The sequence below is a fragment of the Polypterus senegalus genome, chromosome 5 (genome assembly GCF_016835505.1).
Source record: "Polypterus senegalus isolate Bchr_013 chromosome 5, ASM1683550v1, whole genome shotgun sequence".
Taxonomy (NCBI): domain Eukaryota; kingdom Metazoa; phylum Chordata; class Cladistia; order Polypteriformes; family Polypteridae; genus Polypterus; species Polypterus senegalus.
The window spans coordinates 35,107,663-35,131,054 of NC_053158.1; the positions used below are offsets into that span (position 1 = coordinate 35,107,663).

Sequence of the window (23,392 nt, forward strand, 5' to 3'; positions counted from 1 at the left end):
GAACCTATAAGATTTTTAATTAGTGGGGGTAAAGTGTGAGTTTTGTGGTTAAAATAACATATGACATGTTGAATATCTCTTTCAGGAATACAAACACTCTTCAGCCCCACACAATTTATTTATATCAAGATAAGAGTTATGCCATTAAGGATATACAGTGCAGCCAAAAATTATTTGTACACTGAAAAAATGGTCACAAATATAATTGAAATTGAGGATATTGAAGAAAAAACTTTAAAAACTGTCTAATATGTTACTGTTTGCTTGTGTGTTATTTAAAGAAACAAGAAAAACTTTTATTCCAAACATATGGTGGAAGTGTTTTCAAATTATGGAATTTATTGCCTGTAAACAATCACTTGTACACCTGGCTGTTCATAGAGTTGAATGAATATGTCACAATGGGAGAAGTTCTCAGTGATAAGTGAGATTATTTAACACAGTACATAACAGCAGGTTTTCCATATAGGCAGGTAATTGGGTGCCCTTAGTATCTACAAGTAGCCTTGGTGGTCATTCTCCACACAAGCTTTTGCAGAGGTAGTTGAGTTTCCCAACATGGTTAAAACTGCTGAAATACCCAATCTGTTTGCAAAATTGCCACCTGACTTGATATATGAGGCACACTACTGTGCACTACATCACTCAGAAATTTAAGATGTCTGGTGAAATCTTTAATCTGGAGGGCAGAGGGAGTACAAGAAAGACCAGATCAAGGACAGACCAGTACATCAAAGAGCTTGCCATGGAAAACTGTAAGCTATCTGCTCCACAAATTGCAAAGCAAGTCAATGAGGCTACTGAAATTCAGGTTTGCACACAAACAATAAAGACCAGGCTAATCAAACATGGGCTTCATGGAAGGCTTTCTCGTAAGAAGCCATTTATAAGTAAAAAGAACAAACTGAAACGTCTTAAATTTCCCAAGGAGCATGTTGACAAGCCTATCTGCTTCTGGAAATCAGTTTTATGGTCTGATGAATCCAAATTCAACATGTTTGGATCAGATAGTTGTCAGATAGTGTGTCACAACTTGAAGGAGGAGTATAGCCACCAGTGCCTAAATCCAAACATCAAGCTTGCTTGTGGGAGTGTATTGGTTTGGGGTTGCATGACAGAGACTGGTGTCTGCAATTTGCATTTTATTGAAGTCATCATGAATTCTGAGGTGTATGAGGGGATCTTGTCCACCCAGTTTGGGTGTTGCTACATTTTCCAACAAGGTAATGACCCCAATCACTCTGCAAAACATGTGAAAGCCTTCCTTGTCAAAAAAAAAGGTTGAAAGTGTTTGAGTGGCCCCCACAAAGTCTGGATCTCCATTCTATTGAGGACTTCTGGGATGAGATGAAAAGGAAATGCCCAGCAGACCCACCAAGCAACAAACATAATTTGAAAGACTCCAGCGCAGATGGGAGAGCCTTGACCCAGTGCAATATCCTTGTTGAAAACCTGCTCATGAGGGTGCATGCTGTTATTGCTGCCAAAGGAGGGCCTACCAAATACTTTGAGAAAACTCCAGTGACCAGGTGTATAGGTAATTGTTTGAAGGCAATAAATTACATAATTTGAAAACACTTCAAGATTGTTTTGAGTAAATGTTTTTCTTGTTTCTTTACATAACAGACAAGTGATTGTAACATTTTCAACAGTTTTTAAAGTTTGTTCTTCAATATCCTCAGTTTAATTTCAATGTTTGACCATTTTTTCACAGTGTACAAATAATTTTTGGCTGCACTGTATTTCAGAAACTTAGCGAGGAAAAGTAATGGCTGAGAAATGTAAACAATAATAGAAAGCTGGTAATTAATTTCATTTACTCAGAAATTAGAGAAGTGGATAGTTGCAAGGAACTTTGGTAAGGCCAAAGCATCTGAGAAAACATAAAAGTTGGTGGTATTATTATGATTTTAACTCCAATTTATTACAAGATGCAGGGTAAAAAAGATGAAACAAAGAATCTGACATTCTTCATTTGAATCTCAAAACAAGTAATTAATGTTGCAGAGTTGATCTCCAGTTGTCACTGTGAATTTTGCTCCAGGTACTCCGTATCCACATCCCTTAATGCATACAGGTTACAATAACTGACCAGTCTGAATTAGACTCATGTAATTGTGAGCGTGGGTATGTGCAAGAGTGAGCCAGCAATGGGTTGACCTTCTGTCCATGGCTGGAGTTTGCTCAGTGTCCAGTTCTGTCAGAACAGGTTTCAGCCCCCCGACTCTCTTTAAAGGGATTAAATGAATTTAGAATGTTAATTTATATGTTTTCTCTCAATCTGGAAATATTGAACCAAAAAGCACTGTGATTTTTGTCATTCCATTTAGTATGGCTGTCTAGAACGCTCAAATCCATATTTTATCTTATACTTATCTGACCTATAAAATTATAGAAAAACATTTTTTTTTGTTGTAAATAAATTTAAGAATGGGCAAATAAATTGCATTGCCAGGCAACAAAAATATATTGGTAAGATGTTAACAGAGATGGAAACACATGCTTTGTATTTTATCTTACCATTGCTTTCTTTTTGCAGGAGTTATTATGTGTGTGGAGAGAACTGTTCTGCAGAAAGAAACTCTGCCATCCAGTGAGGAAATAAAGAGTCTGGAGTTGCTTTCTGGTCCGCTATCTTTAGATGAGCTGGGATCGACAACAGTGGCAAACTCAATTTGTACTGTGAAAGGTTAGTATAAGCAGAAAGTTCACTTCATTACATATGCTGAATTAAATCATTGAATATTGTTACATAAAATAGTCATCCTTCTATATAAAAGCGGTCGGGTGTCCTTCCGTCCCGTGAGTGATACGCAGGCGCAGAGTTTCACACACGTCCTGTCCATTTTGCAATGCACGATGGGATTTGTAGTTTCGGCTTTCCAGGTAAAAGATGATTTTCTACTCCAGACTGCAATATCTTCTTCTTCTTTCTTACTATATAAGAGCAGTCGGGATTGTCCTTCAGTCCCGTGAGTGGAAAGCGTAACGGTATGCCACTTATCACAGACTTACTACTTGCAGCTTGCGGTACGAAGCGACATGATGTGAGCAGAGTTCTGCTGCTCCCATCGTTCCCTTGCTTTTGTGTGCGATGCGCTGAAAAAATAGACAAAATTATGTCTCTGGAAATAATTAATGTTGATGGAGTACAAATGCCTCACCGCGTAGTAAATATCAGGGGGGTTCAAAAGGGCGACCTCAATATAGAAAAAAAGTTTAAATTTCATCACAAAAATAACAGAAACTAGGAGTATTAAAGTAATACCGCTCAAATGCAATATAACCAAATTAATGAGTTTGTATAAAATATCAAATTGATCTACATATTGAATTGCCTTAAGAAGTGGTCAACTTAAAAGTCGGTCGCCTTAAAAGGCGGGTCAGCCTAGTACTAGAATAAGTACTGATCACATTTAACTGAATTCAGGCACAATGTCTGACATGATATGTTTATTAAAATGGACCTTTTAAAAAGATGATTGATAGTGAAAGTATCTCAATCTACAAAGTTTGTGTTCTAATTAATCTTAATAATTGAAGCTGAAGTACAACTTGATCTGCTTTAATTAGCTCTAATCAACTGGTAGAACTTTGTTACAGACTGATGTCATGTACAGACCTTTTGATAGGACATGACTCAAAAAGGAAGAAGGGACACTTTATTGGACAGGAATTGTTAAAAAAAATAATTTTTCTGTTTTTTTTATTTTACAGGGAATTTAGATGTAACTTCAGAGGCATTATAATATTAATTACCCTGGCAAAAAATGTATGTTAATGCTAGCTGATTTATGTCAAATTATCAGGAAAGACACTACTCTCTATCCACTGCTCATATATGTGTCAGATATTCAGAAAGCCTGTAAAGCAGATCATCTGGTACCATATGTTTGTGTGTTAAGATCCTCCAGTAACAAAAATAATAACCTTTTGCTTTCGAGGCATTATCATGTTTTGAGTTTTACAAGAAAATCTTTTCGGACCCTGTGTTTTGATGGATTGCAGAGACTTCTTTTTGCTAATGTTAACCTTTCTCTATGGACAATTGGAAATCAAAGCCATTCTGGTCCAGATAGATTCTGAGTTCAGACTCAAATAAATTGAGCATGGAAAAATTTTGTTCAGCATTTGTTGTTGATGCAGGCAATGTGGCATAGATTTTCAGTAATTGAAGCTGTGTTGGAAACATTAGATATCAGACTTTTTGAACATACTTAGCATGGCTCGGGCACTGTTCCTTAGGTCAGGGAATCAGAATGAAATACTTTCTGTTAGGTTCATCGGACTAAGCTTGAATATTACTAGCAAAATTGGTTTGTCTCTTTTCATCTTTGAAATACAAAGGGGTATTGTCACAGGTGCCTGGCGTGGCACAACACTTTGCCCAGCTGCAATGTGCTTGAGTTGCTTGGCTGAAAATGCTGTGCGTTTTGAAAAAAGTTATTTTATAAATCTGCAAGTGGGTAGTAACTGATAATCATAATAAGCCATCTATAAAGCTGCCTTTATAAGCAAAGTGAATGTGTGTAGCTTGAAAAACATTCCTTTTTTGTAAAATTCTTAGCAATAATTATAGCCAAGCTTTATTTCCACATTGGACAGTAAACAATTGCCTCCTTACTTTTAACAAGGCATGTTGCAAGGCATGTCTACTTTTCCCTGTTTATTACAACATTAAGGAAACGTGAAATTGACCTTGGATGTAATCAGTTAGGTCCAAATGGGAGAAGGGGGTACTTGGGCCAATAAGGGCAGGAGCTTCAGTCACTTTAGCCACTGTTCTGTGCCTATCCCTGTTACAGACTCACTTACCAGTTAAAGAAAATAAAACATTACTTAAGGTGATATCATCTAAAATGGTTGTTAGCACATACTTAGTTATTTTCAGTGATACATTTGAAAGATTTAACCACTTGGCGGCTTATGTTATTCTTCTTTGAAAAATATAAAATTGTAAGTGTTTTATCTCACACTTGTATTTCTGCTTTGTGTGTGATTAAACTTAATATTATCATACAACACTCTACACTGACAACTTGTGAAACCTTCTTTATAGCAGAAGGTATCCCTTAAGAAATAAAAGTAATAAATTGTTAAATTTTAACAACAGAGGTTTCAAAATAAATACTAATACTAATTCAGTTTTTTCTTTATATAACCCCTTTCACACAATCACTGTAAAGAGTTAAATATTTTATACAGCAACTATCTGTACAATAAGAGTGCAGTCAAGAATCAAAAGAAGCATATAGTGTGTGTAAAAATATTTTCCAAGTAAGAGATATCCTTAAGAAAAATAATCAGATTAACAGAATCCTTAAAAAAATAAATTCACCTTCCGATCCAGGTTAATAAAAGTATTTATTGTTATTAAAAAGATCACAGCTTATCACCTTACATAAACTTTCAACACTAATCTGCAACAATTGTAAATTAACTGCACCTTTCATTTGTAATGCTAATGTAACATTTATTGTTAAAGTTCAAAATGTTCTTTAATATTCTGTATAAAGTAAGAAAGGACAATTCCATAATTAGGAGGAAATAATGTATGTTTTATAATCATGATATAAATTGATTATACTGCAAATTATGCTGTAGTTTACAATCCGCAATAAAAAAGACTTTTTTTTATTGACTGGTTAAAATCAAGATTTAATCATATATTCATTGTTTATCTCTCCTAAGCATATACTGTAACTCCTTTTTTACTATATATATTATATATATATATATATATATATATGTATATATATATATATATATATATATATATATATATATATATATATATATATAAAATATGATGTGGGCTTACTGTTATTTTGATTTTCTTTTGTTTCTTTTGTTCTTTAAAGTACAGGGTTGTGGTTATTTGTGGTTACTGAATATGGAACTATTGTCTTCAAAGTTACTCATCACCATAATTTTCCCACACAACTTTCTCACTCGTTGCCTTTCAATCATCTCTTATCCTGTCCCTTTTCTAGCCGTTGAGGCAGTGCACGCACGCAAACGTACTTACAAACACTTTATCCTTTGTAAGATTTTTACAGAGTAGGATTTACTAAAGAAGACAGTTTAGCCCTGATGTGGCAAAGTCTTAATTAAGCTGTGGCTAAGAATCTTATAATCCTCCCTGTTATTAGTATTATTTCCATCCATACATTTTCAAACCTGCTTAATCCAGTTCAGGGTCATGAGGGATAGAAGCTATCCTTGCCATATCTGACACACACCAGAATTCAGTGCTGGACAAAGCACTAGTCCATCTCCAGACTCACTCACACAAACACACTCTTACACACAACTCACATGAAAGCAATTAATCTAACCATCACATCTGATGGGGAACACTGGAGTGTTTAGATAAAAATCAGTCCTTCATGGAGAGAATGTGTAACTTACACATACTGAGATCTGAACCAATGATTCTGGAATTGTGAGGAATTAAAGCTAAACTTTGTTCCACCATGACACTCCTAGTATTTTTTATTATATATTTAATTTATTACATAGTATTTTTATTTCTTCAGATTTTGAGAACTGGGCAGATCTGGCACCTGAACCTACTTTATATAGTACATGCAGCAGGTTGCCATCATGTTTCATGATAGTGATTGACCAGAGGCACAAACTAACTCAATATAATGACAATATGACACAATGTGTTTTGACTGTAAAAGTAAAGTGAACACCCTGTCAAATAAACCACACAGATAAAGGAAAAAACTTGGAAACTTTTAAACAGAAGGCACCCTAGCCAGATTTCGAATAAGGGTAAAAGACCTGGGATGTATGCCACACCACACACTGCACATCCACCCAGCTCCAGTTGTCCGTTTTGGGAGATGGAAGTCTGAGATGGAACTCCGTTAGCATGGGTGTTATTTTTCCTTTTTTTATCATCCTGAAGTATTCTGGATTTACTCAACCCATGGGGCTTCAATTACAGTATATGCATTCATATATAAGCATGACTGTCAGAAAGAGTTTCATCCAAAAATTGACGCCGCTGACAAAAAAGCAATGGCTACAAAATCTGAATGCAAAGTGCTTAGGGACTGGCTGCGGTAGAAGATAGATCTAGAAGGAATAATATCAAAATTGAAGGTCTCCTTGAAAACCGTGAAAGCCCAGACCCAGTGAAATTTATTGCTGAACTGTTCCCTCAAATAACTGGAGAGGAATTCAAATTAGACACCAGGATATCATCAGTAGGGCCCATGATTTACCGCGACCCGCGGAATTTAACGCCACACCGCGGAATTTAGGGTTTTGCAGCAATAAAACGCCACGCCGCGGAATTAATCAAACTGCTGCGGAAAATACCATATCTGAATGAAATCTCATAATGTGAGGCATATTGATATTAGTATGATTAGTTTTGATTACTTCTTGAAGTTCTTTCTTTAGCCCAATCGAGCTACAGTCCAGTTAAAGAAGCTGTCGGCGTTGCTGCAAAGTACTGATAAACTTAACGAGCTGAGAGCTGAACTTGAATATGTATCTGTTCACTGCCAGCCAACTATGAACACTCTGACTTCTTTTGAGGCACAGTCATTCATGGCTGTCGATGTCTACAACAAAGTGTCTGACTTATTGTCTTGCCTGAAATCATCCGGATTTCCAATTGCAACCAGCAGCTGTGAAGATGCAAAGCACAATGCTGCTGCTAAACTTGAAGAATATTTTGTGGGAACCAAACAGCCGGCAATAGACCTATTCAGATCTGTGAGAATATTTGATCCACGACAGCTACCACTCTTATCGAAGAATTTTGCTGATCTTGCACAATTAGTGCCAACAATGATGGCTGCAGCAGACGAATGGCAAGCTTATCTGGACATAGCATCTCGAGAAGTGATTCCAGCTGATATCACTGCTTTTTGGCGTGCCTTAGAGGACAGACTGCCTCGCTTAGCAGCTATTGCTAAAGTTTGCATTGCATTGACAATGTCTTCTGTTGATGTGGAATGTTCGTTCTCAAAATATGGATCAGTGTTGTCACCACTGCGATATTCTCTGTCACAAGAAATCCTACGAGCTTACAGTGCCGTTTTCTTCAACAATAAATTAACAATAACTTTAGAAACTTTATTCAATAGTTTGTTGAGAATAATATTATGCCTACATATGTTTCAGCATCATTTGCCTAAAGCAAATCTGTGGATTAAAATGTGCGGATGTGAACGCTTTGATATACATATTTGATTAGTGCTACGAATCATGATTGATTATTATTAAGGATTAAGAATAAGAAAAATTGCATTTATTTTGCTTGGTTTACGAATTAGTCTTATGGAGTTATGGTACTGGATTTGCCACCCCGCGGAATTTACCATTTCTTGCCGCGGTAAATCGTGGGCCCTAATCATCAGCTTACTGCATACACCTCAAAACCTAGAAGTCTTATTGTACATTTTAAAGAAAATCTGATGTTGCTTCTCATTCTGAAACAAAAGATTATATTTGAAAATAACAGCATTCGCATTTTCCCTGATTTTTCACCTTCAACAGCTGGTAAACGTGCCCACTTTACAGCAATGAACAGCATTTACACAAAGCCAAATTCAAATACAGCCTCTTGTATCCTGCTAAACTGATAGTGGACATTCAAGGCAAGTTCTACATTTTTAGTTCTCCAGATGAAGCAGAAAAAGAACTAAAAAATTTCATCCCGACACTTTTTGAAAGACGATCATGACTCACATTGTGTCCTGGGCAAGGTGATAAAGATTTTACCTGCAATTTGGCTTATTTGCAATGAGACTTTTACAGTAATTATACATTCTACTTCCTTCCCTGCTACTTTATTGTTTTAATTACAGTTATAATTATATGTACAGTATATGTCCATCACACCCTTGGTTTATTGTATTAGGATTATACTATCATACGTTATCTGCTTCTCCATGGGTACTGTTGAACATCATACCCTGGGTTTATTTTTTCAGGCCTGTTCAAGATTATATTCTAGGTTTATAGTATTTGGACTGTATTGCCAATAGATATATCTACTTTATTCCTTCTACACTGCTGCTTGGGGGCTTGTTTTATTCTGGACATGCTCCTGTCTCTAGGCATGTCAGAGGACTGGGACTTCATGAAATCTTGTCTAGCCTCACTTGGAGAAGCAAAATGGGGGTGGGGGTCAGGCGGACACTTAGCTTACAATCTTCAAAGCCTATTTAACACTAGAATTACCAGAGCCTACGAAAAAACTTGTAGATCCATCCCACCTTAAATCGCTTTGCACTTCTCCGTCAGCGTCTATTGTTCTGTAAATGTGTGGATGAGCAGCAAACAGCCAGCAGCCTACTATCACATCCCCCCACCACCACACAGTTTTCTCAGCTTAAGTCTGTTTACCTGCATGTCAGTTGCTTAGAGTTGTATAGAGTGAGAAGTCAAGCAAAATGACACCTTTTATAAATACTATATCATTATTTGGAACACACATTTCATGTGTGTTACGTGTCTACAACGATCTATGTAAACACATTGTTAAAACAAACACGTTTTTCATGTTTTAATAATAATTAACAAACTGTAGACATGAAGTGTATAATGTGTGAAGCCTGAATTCCAAATATCAAAAAAACACTTTCACAAAAGGTACAAATATAACAGAACACATGCTCTTTTATTCAAAGATAAAACTGCATAAAAAGAACCTGCGTTAGGGTGCAACATTGACACGCATTTGCTACGTCTGCTTCTGTGGTGCAACGGTATCAACTGTTGACTGGTAATCAAAACTTCACGGGTTTGATCCTGGATGAGTCCGTTTTGAGAAGTGAGCTGCTCGTATTCTTACTATTTTAGAATAAAAACGTACATTTGATTCCAGTCTGTAACAGCCGGTATAATTTATGATACTTGTAAAGGTTAGCCTTTTTTTTTTTTTTATTCAGTTTTATTCTCTCAGCCACGTTCACGATCCCAACCAAACCCCCCCCACATTTGACTCTCCTGTTTTCACATAGACGCGCTATAACAGAGGTCAACTTAGATCATGACTACGGTTCTACATCGGAGCAAGAATGCACGTCACACTTTTGCCATCGTTGTAATTTGTATATGTACATAGGAAGCTCTGCACTCTACTTGTGACTTTACGCTGTAGGAAGTAAGTAAATAAATAAAGTTAAATAACATTTGATCTGGTTTTTATGTAAGTAACATATAAATGTTAATGTTTTGGGCACATGCACCGTCCTTACATACACCGTCCTTTGTATGTAAGAGCCAGATCGAATGTTATTTACCTATTTACCTCTCTCTTTCTGTTGTGCCTATGTGACCACACGGTAATACCCGAACTATTCCAAAGCAACGTTTGCACTGATTTGTGTTTTTTGTATCTCACACCTTTATCGTAAGAGCATCTCTTATCTACGATGGAGCGTTTGATCAGAAGAAAATATGAAGCTGGTTTTAATTTAAATGTTGTTGAAGTGGTGAAAGAAATTGGTAACTGTGCTGCTGCAACAAAATTCAATGCATCTGAGAAACTTATGCGAGATTGGAGGAGGTAAGAAGATGTAAAAAAAAAAAAAATTAAGTGTTGCATTTTTGAATGGGCGTATAAGTCAGGGTCTGATTTTATAATTAATTTTTCAGGTTTCAAGACCCAACTTATACGTGAGTATATACAGTATTTTTCAACAAGATTTTGCTTCTGTTTCTATTTCAAAACATACCCATATACATCAAGAAATAATATTTTAAGAAATTTGATTCAATCATAACTTCATTTATTTGGAATTTGAAATATTCATGCGTCTAAAGGGCAACCCTACAATGACCTAAATCAGAAGGTGGCATGGCTCTACCTATTTTTCAGTTTTATTACTGGGTGGCAAATATGCAAGCTATAAAAACCTGGACATTGGCACAAATAGATGAACACACACTAACTTGGTCTGCAATAGAAATTAAATCCTGCAGTACTTTTTTTTATTCCTTGTTTTGTACACCAGTAAATACAAGGTATCGTCAATATACTAACAACCCAATTGTCTTTCATTCACTCAGAATATGGGACCAATGTAGGAAGCATTTCAATGCTTCTCTTCAATTTAGAGAATTTCTTATCTGTGGCAAGTCTACATTATAACCACCTTTTTCCACCCTCTCATACTTACATAATTTTTAATGTTGGGAAAACATATGGGATTAAATCATTTAGACATTTGTACAGAATATAAATAATGTCTTTGCATCCTACGAACAATTATACTCCAAATTTAGCATCCCAGTAACACAATTTCTCCACTATCTCCAAATTAGAAACTTTGTTAAACCAAATCTGCCCAGTTTTCCCTCACCTCCCACCCATTTCTATTCCAGAAGAAATATTGATCAGTCTTGAAGACACGCACAGCATTTCTATAATATATAAAACCATTTTAAAGCCCATTCCTTTTAAAGATCCCAGAATATAGTGGGAAAAGTATCTCTTACTCAACATTTAAGAAAAGGAGTGTAAGACAGCCATTCACATAATTTACTCTAGCTCCATATATTCAAAGAATTCATTTATTCAACTTAAAATCATTTATCAAGAACATCTGTCTCATTTAAAGTTGTCCAAAATGTTTCCAGGGCAAGAACCAACCTGTGAACATTATAATCGAGCTCTTGCCTCTCTAGGCCACATGATTTGGTTGTGTACCAAATTAACATCATTCTGAATAAAAATTTTTAAATGCCTATCAGACAGCCTTGGTGTCACAATCCTTCCTAATCTATTAATAGCTGTGTTTGGTGTACTCCCAGATGGGCTTAAAGTGGAGAAGGACAAACAAACCATAATTGCCTTTACATCACTGTTAGCACATATAGGGTGGTCCAGATTTAATTACGCAGATCCAGATCATCTGGATGACTTTGATTTATGCAGGGATGATTCCAGTTCGGCGCGAAGATGATTCTTCATGTCGTCAGTTCACACACTTTTCGATGGTCCAGGATTTTTTGGGTGATTTTCTGTGTAATAAACTTAATAAGTTGAATTCTACCTTACATAAATGTGTGCAAGTAGTTCCTCATTGTTTTTTAGGCTTGATCCTAGAAGATACAGTGTAGTGGGTCTCATCGACGATATAAGTTGTGGACTCTTTCAGGGGTGTGTCTTATTTCCCTTTTTGTTCATGATTTTCAAGGCCAGGATATCATGGTTCATTCAAGATTTAGAGAGTATTTGCTCTGAGAACTTCATGGTTCCATCTACTTTGTTTTCACATGATGTTGTCCTGCTGACTTCATCAGATTCCAATGTACACTAAAGGTCACAGCTGGATGTGATTTAGCTAGGATAAGAATTAGCACCTTTAAATTTGAGGTCATTGTCTTCCCTTAGAAAAGTGTGGCTTGTTGTATTCAGGTAAAGGGCAAGTAGCTGTTTAGGAGGTCCAGTATATTGGGGTTTTCTACAATAGTAAGTTTGAGGTAATTGTGAAATTGACCAAATATTTCGTACAAATGCAGCAATTTTACAAAAAATTTTGTGATGGGTTGGGATGGTGAAGAGAGAGCTAAGTCCTCAGATAAAGCTTTTGGTTTAGCCATCTGCATCCCCATATTCACATGTGGTTGCAAGTTCTATGAAGGGAGATTGTAAATACAAGTAGCTAATGTGAGGTTCCTATGCCAGGTTCCTTGGTTTGCTTTTCTTGATAGAGTGAAGAGTTCAACAGTATTGGATGGCCTCAAAGTAGAACTGCTTTTCTAAATAAGGAGGAGCTATTTACTGTAAGGAGGTTTGGGCATATGGTTGGGATTAGGGAATCCATTCCCAGATGGGTTTATCCATTCCTGGGAATTCGGGAATCCTGCATGTCATTCCTGGGAATCTCGGGCTCCCGGAGATGACACAGTGCACGGGCATCTCACATGTGAACGGTTTTAGATCGACCAACACTTATTTTTAATAAAACTACTGCTTCATGGTAATCGTAGTCTGAATCACAATTTCATTGTATGGGTGGTTACCTACCAGGTAACGCTTGTGTCTGCAAACATCCGCCACGGTGCCCTCTTCAGTTGCGAGAAGCAGATCATAGAATGTTGCAAAGTTTTACTGTCAAATAATGCAAAGAGTACGCGACACATGTTTCACCCTAATTCTGGGCTCGTCAGGAGTACACACTCACTGCATCACCTCTCGGAATCGAACCTCGGATGTCAGCGTCAGAGGCGAAGCCACGGCTTGTGGTTCGTTTATTTGACAGCATGTAGATCGAGGTAATTACACTCAAGGCGTTCGTAGTCTGAATCACAATCTGATTGTATGGATGCATGTGGGATGACCAGTGTGTTAGAAGAAAAGTTATCTCAGACTGGCCGCCCTGTATGTCAATCAAGTGGCAAATGCAATAGGGAGGATATATGATAGACTAACGTTTAAAAAAATTTTTTTTTGAATGCAACGCGATCTACCTGATCATATACTGATACACTTCAACCCGCCATTTCAACTTTTACTGATGCATCCAGTTTCTTGTCATCATTCTGTGATGGCAAATTTCTTGGCACAGATAATGCAGATGCAACAGACTGACACATTGCAATTTCAAGTTGCTGTTCAAAGCTGTTGTCTGACAGACGTCAAAGAAGTCTGCCCTGTCCCGGCATTCGTGAGCTGCAGAGTGTAGACTCCTCCTAGTCCACTATACTCAGTCTTAGTCGGAGCCGGGAGACTGCTGCTGCTGGTTGACTGAATTAATCTGCAGCACACTACGCTGTGGGCCGAAAAAACCATGCCACTTAATTATTTTCAACTATAACTCTGTTATTTCTTGATCAATTTTTACACTTTTACACGCTATATATGCGAGCTTGGCTGTTTCCAGTTTCCCGGGAATTGCAGCAGTTTCATTCCCGGGAATGAAAAATGTCTGGGAATCCCGGGTTCCCAATTCCCTAGTTGGGATGCCCTCTGTGTATCCTTTGAAAGATTTAGCAGGCATAGCACACTTGAAGAAGGTCAAGGGGCAGATCTCGAACACAGGAGAAGTTATATCTTTTGACTGCCCGGTATCATCTGGGATATCTCCAGGAATATTTTTGAAAGATGCTGCTGATTATAGCCTGGCCTGGTAAGTTCAGGGTAGTATGTTACCATCATAACCCTCATCAGGGCAAATGTAAAAATTGAGGGTAAGGCTCACATGTTTACAGGAAAGTGTTTCTGAAAACTGTACTCTTATTAATCTTGATTTGGGTGTTCTATTTCACTTATAGTAGTGATGTAAATGAATCTTTATTGTTAATTATTTTATAACCATTTTTTTTGTAGATTGTCCTTTGTGTTAATGTTAAAGGAAATTTGCAAGTGAATACTCCATAAACACAAGCACTAGTTCAGTTTTCATTCCAATGAGTAGATACTTGAATCTGCAATATGGCTGAGAAGCTATAATTATTAAATTTACTTTTGAATGATGTGCATTATTTAGGACTGGAAGAAATCATTTTTGTTCTACGAGTTTTTCATTTGTGCCAAATAAGTCAGAGTTATAATTTGACCCAGCATAAAGTTAAAATAGCTCCATTTATAATGGGAATTATTCCATGCTAGATGACACATTGCAAAATATTTACTCTTAATAGTGCTGAGCTTTCTTATCATCCCTTAAAGAAGGGCGACCAATGGCCATATAAAGAACAAAAGGAAGTTGTGGTTTGGTTGCCTATTTTAAGATTTATAACTATTTGGTTTATTTTGACAACCAAAGAAATGTAAAAAAAAAAGTGCTAAATGATTGTTGGTTTAGTTTGTGATATGTGAAAGCCTAAAACTGGACTCAGTCCCATCGGTATAAAAGTACCTGACTGACCTATTGATTTTTTCACTTGTGTTTTGCTTAGGATGAGAGAAGAAATTTTTAAAATAAATTTCAAATAACAGTTAATAATAGTAGAATCCTTCACCTAGTGTTGTTCATAATTATTTCCTTTATTATAATCTGCTTTAAGAACAACTGTTTTTGTCATTTTCTCTTCAGATGACTTCTTTCCAGTGATAAATTCAATGATATGATCAGCAAATACCATTAGGAATGCCTCTTCAGAAAATATGGCTAGTTTTCCCCCCCTCCTGGTACCATTTAGGAAGAAAACATTGTATAGCCAGAACAGCTATAAATATGAACCTTGAAATCGTTGTTTTTTTTTTCTCAATCATGTAATCTTAATTTTCATTAAGTTGTGTGGTTGTTGACCCACATCATATATCATAGACATTTTCCATATTAACATGTTAATAAGTCAATTTTTGAGCTTCTGATTGGGTTGTTTTAATTGCTGATATAATTCTGCCAGTCATGCCTGTTGCTTGAAAACATTTCCCATAGCTCACTGGGCAAAGCCTTTTGATCCCCAGTAGTTTTTTTTTTTCATGTCCACTTTATTATCACTTAACATGATGAGCATCCCTTTTAGTCAACGTCTTTACAGCTCCATTGTACAAATGAGTATTTTCCTTCTCAGAGCAAGCCATCTGGTAGCACACATCTGAAAACTGCATAGCTGCAGTTTCTCAGATCAATTGAAAATGCTAGAAACTGCAGTATGTAGGAAGGAGGCAAATGTAACCAGCACCATGCTTACAGTAAGCAGCCAAACCTGCCAGTGGCTGACAGAGGGATTTCTTTTAGCACAGCAGTAGAAAAGGTAGGTTTGATCCCAGCAACGCACATTCATGTCCTACCACTGCTGTCTCAAGAAGAATGACTAGCGAGAGAGAGTGGGAGCTTCACCCTGAGTGATTCCTCACCAACAACAGATTAAAAGCAAAAAAAATTTCCCCCAGTATAACTTTTATCATTTTTGAAGAACTTTGATATCCTGCAAAATAAGCTGGCACATTACATGAAGATGTATTTGACCTGCAGTTTGATTTTAATTTAATTTCAATTGTTGCCCAATTGTTAATTCTTCACAACTATGACTATGTTCAGAAACTAGTCTGTATATGTGGAGTAAGCACATCATTCCTATGTTAACTGTAACCTGGATCTGTAAGAATTGTGTATAAATGTAGGCTAGGGCCCAATAGCTTCAACTGGATTATGCTACTTCAGAAATTGGATATATCAGATATCTGTGTTGTAAAGTTCTATTTATTGTGGATTAATCTTCCTTTAAAGACTTAGAAAATCTTCTCATTTACAATTTTTTTTATTCAAACTATATTTTCTGATAGAAGGGCTTTCTTTGATGCTGCACAACAGTCTTGCCTTTTATAACTAAGAATTCAAGTTTTTTGATTTTCTAGGAACCATTAGTGGTGTAGATGAAAATTCTGCTTATTCTTGGCCAGTCTGTGACACCTGTGGAAATGATAAACTGGAGCAGGCCCAAAAAGATCCGTAAGAGGCCTTATGGCATCATTTCTTTCTATTGAACTTTTATAAAGACTAAAACCCATGTAACTCACAACCTGTTCTATTTACGGATACAGAATGACTGGACTTGCTGCTTCAGATAGGAAACCTTCCAGTTCTGTAGCTCTTCAATTTATGTTGTAAACACAGGTTGGGTTAGCATTCCATTTTTAAGTGAAAGATGTTTCTGTTCTTTTTTACATTTGCAGATGTATCCTATTGACTGCATTGAAGTGTTTAAAAGACTGCATGCTTTGAAAAGTGTGTTAGTCTGTGTGCATATTTAATTGTATCTGTGAATATTTGAAAATGTAAACTGATGTTAATCTTGTTGAGCTGTGAAGCTTGCATGTCTCAGCAGGGGAACAAAGTGATAATATCTTAGTGTCTAAAATAAGCTGGTAGTTTTAGTTCCAAAGTTAAAAGCTACTAGCTGGTGGTGTAGGGGTCCTTTCCTGACCTGGAGTTGTGTTTGACAAGGAGTACTGATAAACTTTGCTTCTCTGGGCTCTAAAGAAAACTCATAAATGGCCCCTATGCTTAAAATAAGGCTTTGAATCAAGTGGCATGTTTCAAAATTTTTTGAAGAGTTGTTGTTCTTGCTGGCCTTTTCGAGGGTGGTACTTACTCAGTACCTCTTACATAGAGTTTTCAGCATTTTACCTGAGCCCAGTGCTAGCTTCAGAAATTTGCTCTTGATCAGTTGTTGTTTTGCAAAGCATAGTTGTATGTATGTATGTATGTATGTGTTTATTTATTTTTCTCTCTTTTTTTTATATAGAGACTTTCTTTTCTGTCTCTCATGCAGAAGGGTTGTAACCAAACCAACATTTAAAATGCATCTTGAAATTTTCCTAAATTGTTCCTTTGACTCGCAGGCCACTGTGAAGATGAAGGTATGGGACTTGTATTCTGACAAATGCATAGGGCTCTTTACACCTTAGCAATTAGTCACTTAATACTTTTGTGGGAATGTTGAATTTTTTAAGACTGTGCAGTTAGGTGTTACAAGATAAACCTGCCGCTCATTTAAAGTTAAGTGCTTTAGATGTGTTTTTTAAGTTTGAAATTATTTTCAGATAACAATGATTCCTTCACCAAATGAGAACTTCTTTTGAAAGGCAATAGTATTTGTACTGACCCTTCCCTGGATGAGCAGATTAAGAAAATGGATGGATAGTGTTGAACTGATTACTATTAGTATATAAAGTAAACACAGTATTTTATAGTCTTGCGCCCTCCTATAATAAGCAAAGGCTTAGGCAAAAATCTAACAAATGAATTTGAACATCTTTATTACTTATTTTTATAATTATTATTTATGAAAACAAATCCTTACATATAGTTGGCATGTCTGTGGTTTCTCTCAAAATTTTACTTCTTGTTTATGTTTGAGTTTTGAGGGATACCTTTTCTATGTAACATCATGGTCTGACATGTACTGGGACACTTAGATATTGTTTTTGTACCATTTCCGTAAGGTGTGCATTTGTATTGTTTTATCACAGAGAGAGGTTAGGAGCACATGTTGATCCAGCACACTGTCACACCCACTACATGACAAACCAACTCAGGATCCCAGATTAGGACCCCAGTGTAGCCATGCAATGGGTGACACCTCAGTACCACACTAGTTCAGATGGAATGGAACCAGTGTGAGGTTTTTCCCTGCAGGTTGGAGGGCCTACACACGTGGACAAAATTGTTGGTACCCTTCAGTCAATGAAAGAAAAACTCAAAATGGTCACAGAAATAACTTTAATCTGACAAAAGTAATAATAAATAAAAATTCTATGAAATTTCACCAATGAAAGTCAGACATTGATTTTCAACCATGCTTCAACAGAATTATTTAAAAAAATAAACTCATGAAACAGGCCTGGACAAAAATGATGGTACCCCTAACTTAATATTTTGTTGCACAACCTTTTGAGGCAATCACTGCAATCAAACGATTCCTGTAACTGTCAATGAGACTTCTGCACTTCTCAGCAGGTATTTTGGCCCACTTCTCATGAGCAAACTGCTCCAGTTGTCTCAGGTTTGAAGGGTGCCTTTTCCAGACGACATGTTTCAGCTCTTTCCAAAGATGCTCAATAGGATTGAGGTCAGGGCTCATAGAAGGCCACTTTAGAATAGTCCAATATTTTCCTCTTAGCCATTCTTGGGTGTTTTTAGCTGTGTGTTTTGGGTCATTGTCCTGTTGCAAGACCCATGACCTGCGACTGAGACCAAGCTTTCTGACACTGGCCAGCACATTTCTCTCTAGAATCCCTTGATAGTCTTGAGATTTCATTGTACCCTGCACAGATTCAAGACACCCTGTGCCAGATGCAGCAAAGCAGCCCCAGAACATAACAGAGCCTCCTCCATGTTTCACAGAAGGGACAGTGTTCTTTTCTTGATATGCTTCATTTTTCCGTCTGTGAACATAGAGCTGATGTGCCTTGGCAAAAAGTTCAATTTTTGTCTCATCTGTCCATAGGACATTCTCCCAGAATCTTTGTGGCTTGTCCACATGTAGTTTGGCAAATTCCAGTCTGGCTTTTTTATGAACAATGGTGTCCTCCTTGGTCGTCTCCCATGAAGTCCACTTTGGCTCAAACAACGACGGATGGTGCGATCTGACACTGATGTTCCTTGAGCTTGAAGTTCACCTTGGATCTCTTTAGAAGTTTTTCTGGGCTCTTTTGTTACCATTCGTATTATCCGTCTCTTTGATTTGTCATCAATTTTCCTCCTGCGGCCACGTCCAGGGAGGTTGGCTACAGTCCCATGGATCTTAAATTTCTGAATAATATGTGCAACTATAGTCACAGGAACATCAAGCTGCTTCGAGATGGTCTTATAGCCTTTACCTTTGACATGCTTGTCTATAATTTTCTTTCTAATCTCCTGAGACAACTTTTTCCTTCGCTTCCTCTGGTCCATGTTGAGTGTGGTACACACCATGTCACCAAACAACACAGTGGCTGCCTGGAGCCCTATATATAGGTCCACTGACTGATTACAAGATTGTAGACACCTGTGATGCTAATTAGTGGACACACCTTGGATTAACATGTCCCTTTGGTCACATTATTTTCAGTCTTTTCTAGGGGTACCATCATTTTTGTCCAGGCCTGTTTCATGAGTTTATTTTTTAAATAATTCTGTTGAAGCATGGTTGAAAATCAATGTCTGACTTTCATTGGTTAAATTTCATAGAATTTTTATTTATTATTGCTTTTGTCAGATTAAAGTTATTTCTGTGACCATTTTGAGTTTTTCTTTCATTGACTGAAGGGTACCAACAATTTTGTCCACGTGTGGACAAAAGGCAAGGCTGGAGGCAGATTAACGTCATACCCAGGATGGAGCAATTGCAGGTTAAGGGTCTTGCTCAAAGGCCCGTAGTAGAAAGTAGAGTAACTTTTGTTGTTTACGGAATTTAAACCTGCAACCTTCTGATTGACAGTACAGATCCCTAGCCTCAGAGCCACCACTCCGCCCATTGCATTATCAAACTTATTGAAAATGCTTTTTAGACTGCATATTCACAGCTATCCTCCAAAACCTGAATAATGAACACTTACTGTAGATTCAGAAAGTATTGAGAACCTTTTTACTTTTTTTACATTTTACTATGTTGCTGCCTTGTCTTAAACCCATTTAAATTATTTTCCTGCACACATCAAGCAACACTCAATATCTCAGAATGACAAAGCAAGAACAGAATTTTAGAATTTTTTTACAAATTTATTAGGAGTTAAAAAAAATATATCACATTCAAACAGGTATTCAGACCCTTTATTCTGTACTTTTTTGAAGCCCCTTTGGTATTAATTACAGCTTCGAGTGTTGACTCTGAAGTGTTAAGCTTTGCACACCTAGATTTGGAGATTGCCTGACATTCTTTTCTGCAGATCCTCTCAAGCTCTGTCAGGTTGGATGAAGACCCTTGATGGACATATATTTTCAAGTCACTCAAGAGATGTTTGATTGGGTTCAAGTCCAGGTTCTGGCTAGGCAACTCAAGGACATTCCCAGAGCTGTCATTATTCTACTGTTGGTCTTTGCCTTGTGCTTAGGCTCATTGTCCTGTTAAAAATTAAACCTTTAGCTCAGTCTGAGATCCAAAGTGCTCTGGAGTAAATGATCATTAAGGATATCGCTATACTTTTCTTCCAGTTTCTGTTACTGAAAACAATTCCATAGCATAATGCTATCATCACCATGCTCCACAGTTGGAATGGTATTGCACAGGTGATGAGTAGTGCATACTTTCCGCCAGGCCTTATGCTAATTTTGGCCTCATCTCACCTGAAAATTCTTGTTCCTCAGTCTGAGAGTTCTTTAGGTGCCCTTTTTCAAACGTCAGGCTGGATATTTATTTTACTGAGAAGAGTCTTCTTTCTGGCCACTTTGTCAAAAAGCACAGATTGGTGGAGTGCTGAACTAATCGGCTTATATGGGGTTTCCTAATAGTTTAATGACAACTGAATTTTTCTAGTGTGGATAAGTGTGTCTAGAAGGTTACTGTCTTGCACATGTTGGATGTACCAGCTCAAAACTCTTAACATGAATAAAAGCAGGATATGAAATGTATAGCGGAGATTACCTCATCATTTACAGTAGGTATTTGTTGGTCATTCAGTAATACCTGACAATGAAAGTTTTTTTTTCTTTGTCTATTTTTTTCTGTACTCATTTTTTTTTAAAAGACTTCTATATGGCAATGTGTTCTTTATTCAAAATATTTTACATTATTTGCATGTGTTGAATAATTAAACTCACTAGACCATCAACAACCTTCCTGTTGTGATTACTTGCCAGGTTTTTCATTATAACAGTTTAAATTCAATTGAGAATTTAATTGTAACAGACAAATAAGGTGATGATGTTATTAATAATTATAATTTTATTTTTAACTAGATGAAACAGTGTCTTGTACCTGTTCTTGATTTGGTAGATTCTAGTAGCACGCAATTGCTATTAAGAAGTAGATTTTACTAAAAACAGTTAATTGGTCATAATTACAGTATACAGTACGCCATCTTCAGATTTATTTGAAGTGTTCCATTTGGATAATGTTAAAAGTAAAAATAAAGAAGTCGTCATTTAATCATCATTGCATACACACAAAATCTTGAGGCATTTTTCTAGTTCCGAACCTAACTGTACATTTTCTATTTGGCTGGATATGCCATGGCATGACATGGTTGTTAGCTGCATTTGTTATCAAATCAAATCAAAATCTTTATTGTCATTGTAGCAATGAGAAATTGTACAATGAAATTTATGTACAATTTCCCAACGCAAAAAAAAAAACAAAAAACACAATCACTCAAGTTAAAACTAAAATAAATGAATATATAGTGAAAATAGTCCATAACAGCAGAACATTCATACATACGTCATATTGCACTTGTCCTTTAGTCAATGTTGAGTTAGAGCTGTATTGTAAACATGAAGGTGCACTAGGTCAGATTGACCACTTAGCAGCATTCAGCATGGTGATGGCTTTTATTCCTAACCTGGAAATTCCAATGCATGGAACAGCCACATGCTTAAGGTGTAGAGTGGGCAGTGACAGAGTTAGAAGTGGATGAAATGGTCCAAAGCAGAAGGTGCCTGCAGAAGGGACCGCTCTGTTTATAAAGCATCGTGACTGTAATAGTAAAATGTCTGTGAACTGCAGCCTAGGCAATCACAGAGAGACCTCAGTATCTCCAGATGTGGTAATGAATGCCAACTGTGAAAGCTGCTGCTTGACTCAACATAGCCAAAAATACACAGATACAGTAAGAATACAGTGGAACCTCGGTTTGCGAGCATAATTTGTTTCGGAAACGTGCTTACAATCCAAAGCACTCGTATATCAAAGCGAATTTCCCCATAAGAAATAATGGAAACTCTGATGATTCGTTCCACAATCCAAAACTATTCATATAAAAATGATTAATACAAACATTGACACAAATAAGTGAACATATACAGGCTTGGTCTGCAATAGAAATAAAATCCTGCAGTTCCTCTTTATATTCCTTGCTTTGTGTCCCAATAAATGCAAATTATCGCCAATATACTAATAACTCAATAGTGCTTCACTCACTCAGAATATGGAACCAATGTAGGAAGCATTTTAAGACAGAGAATATTTTAGCGGTGACACCTCTGCACGAGAACCACCTTTTTCGACCCTCTCAAACATATGCAGTTTTTAATGTCTGGAAAACATTTGGAATTAAATCACTTAGAGATCTTTATATGTACAACATCTTTGCATCCTATGAACAATTATATTCAAAATTTAACTTTCCAGCAACACATATCTTTTACTATCTTCAAATTAGAAACTTTGTTAAACAGAACCTGCCCAATTTTCCTCAACTCCCACCTCCCTCTATACTGGAAAATATATTGATCAGTTTCAATGACTTAGACAGCATCTCTGCAATATATAAAACCATTTTACAGTCCCTCCCTTTCAAAGATCCATGAGGACAATGGGAAAAGGATCTCTCCCTCAACATATCAGAAATATCAGAAAAGGGGTGGAGGATAGCAATGCAGAGAATTCACTCAAGCTCCATATCCGCAAATCATACAATTGTTCAACTCAAAATTATATATCGAGCACATCTGTCTCACTTAAAATTATCCAAAATGTTTCCAGGCCAAGATCCAACCTGCGAACACTGTAATCAAGTTCCAGCTTCACTGGGTCACATGTTTTGGGCCTGCACCAAATTAACATCATTCTGGACCAAAATTTTTAAATGCCTTTCAGACAACCTTGGTGTCACAATCCCTCCTAACCCATTCACGCTGTGTTTGATGTTCTTCTAGATGGGCTTAAAGTGGAGAAGGACAAACAAACTGTAATTGCCTTTACTACACTACTGGCACGCAGACTTATTTTGCTCAACTGGAAGAATCCTAACTCTTCCCTTTTAAATCAGTGGGTAACTGATGTTATATACTATTTGAAATTGAAAAGAAAATGAAATTCT

The 23,392-nt window shown here is 36.7% G+C and overlaps 1 protein-coding gene across 4 annotated transcripts in view; it reads left to right on the forward strand.

The window, feature by feature from the left end:
- The window catches only part of spidr (scaffold protein involved in DNA repair), a 384,626-nt gene that overhangs the window by 355,185 nt on the left and 6,049 nt on the right, over positions 1-23,392 (forward strand). For 3 of the 4 annotated variants that reach the window (XM_039754491.1, XM_039754492.1, XM_039754493.1), the window contains exons 16-18: positions 2,540-2,689; positions 16,289-16,382; positions 17,179-17,293. In XM_039754491.1, the coding sequence (XP_039610425.1) occupies positions 2,540-2,689; positions 16,289-16,382; positions 17,179-17,293 (359 nt within the window). The remainder of the gene's footprint in view (positions 1-2,539; positions 2,690-16,288; positions 16,383-17,178; positions 17,294-23,392) is intronic. The other variant, XM_039754495.1, reaches the window with a different exon arrangement.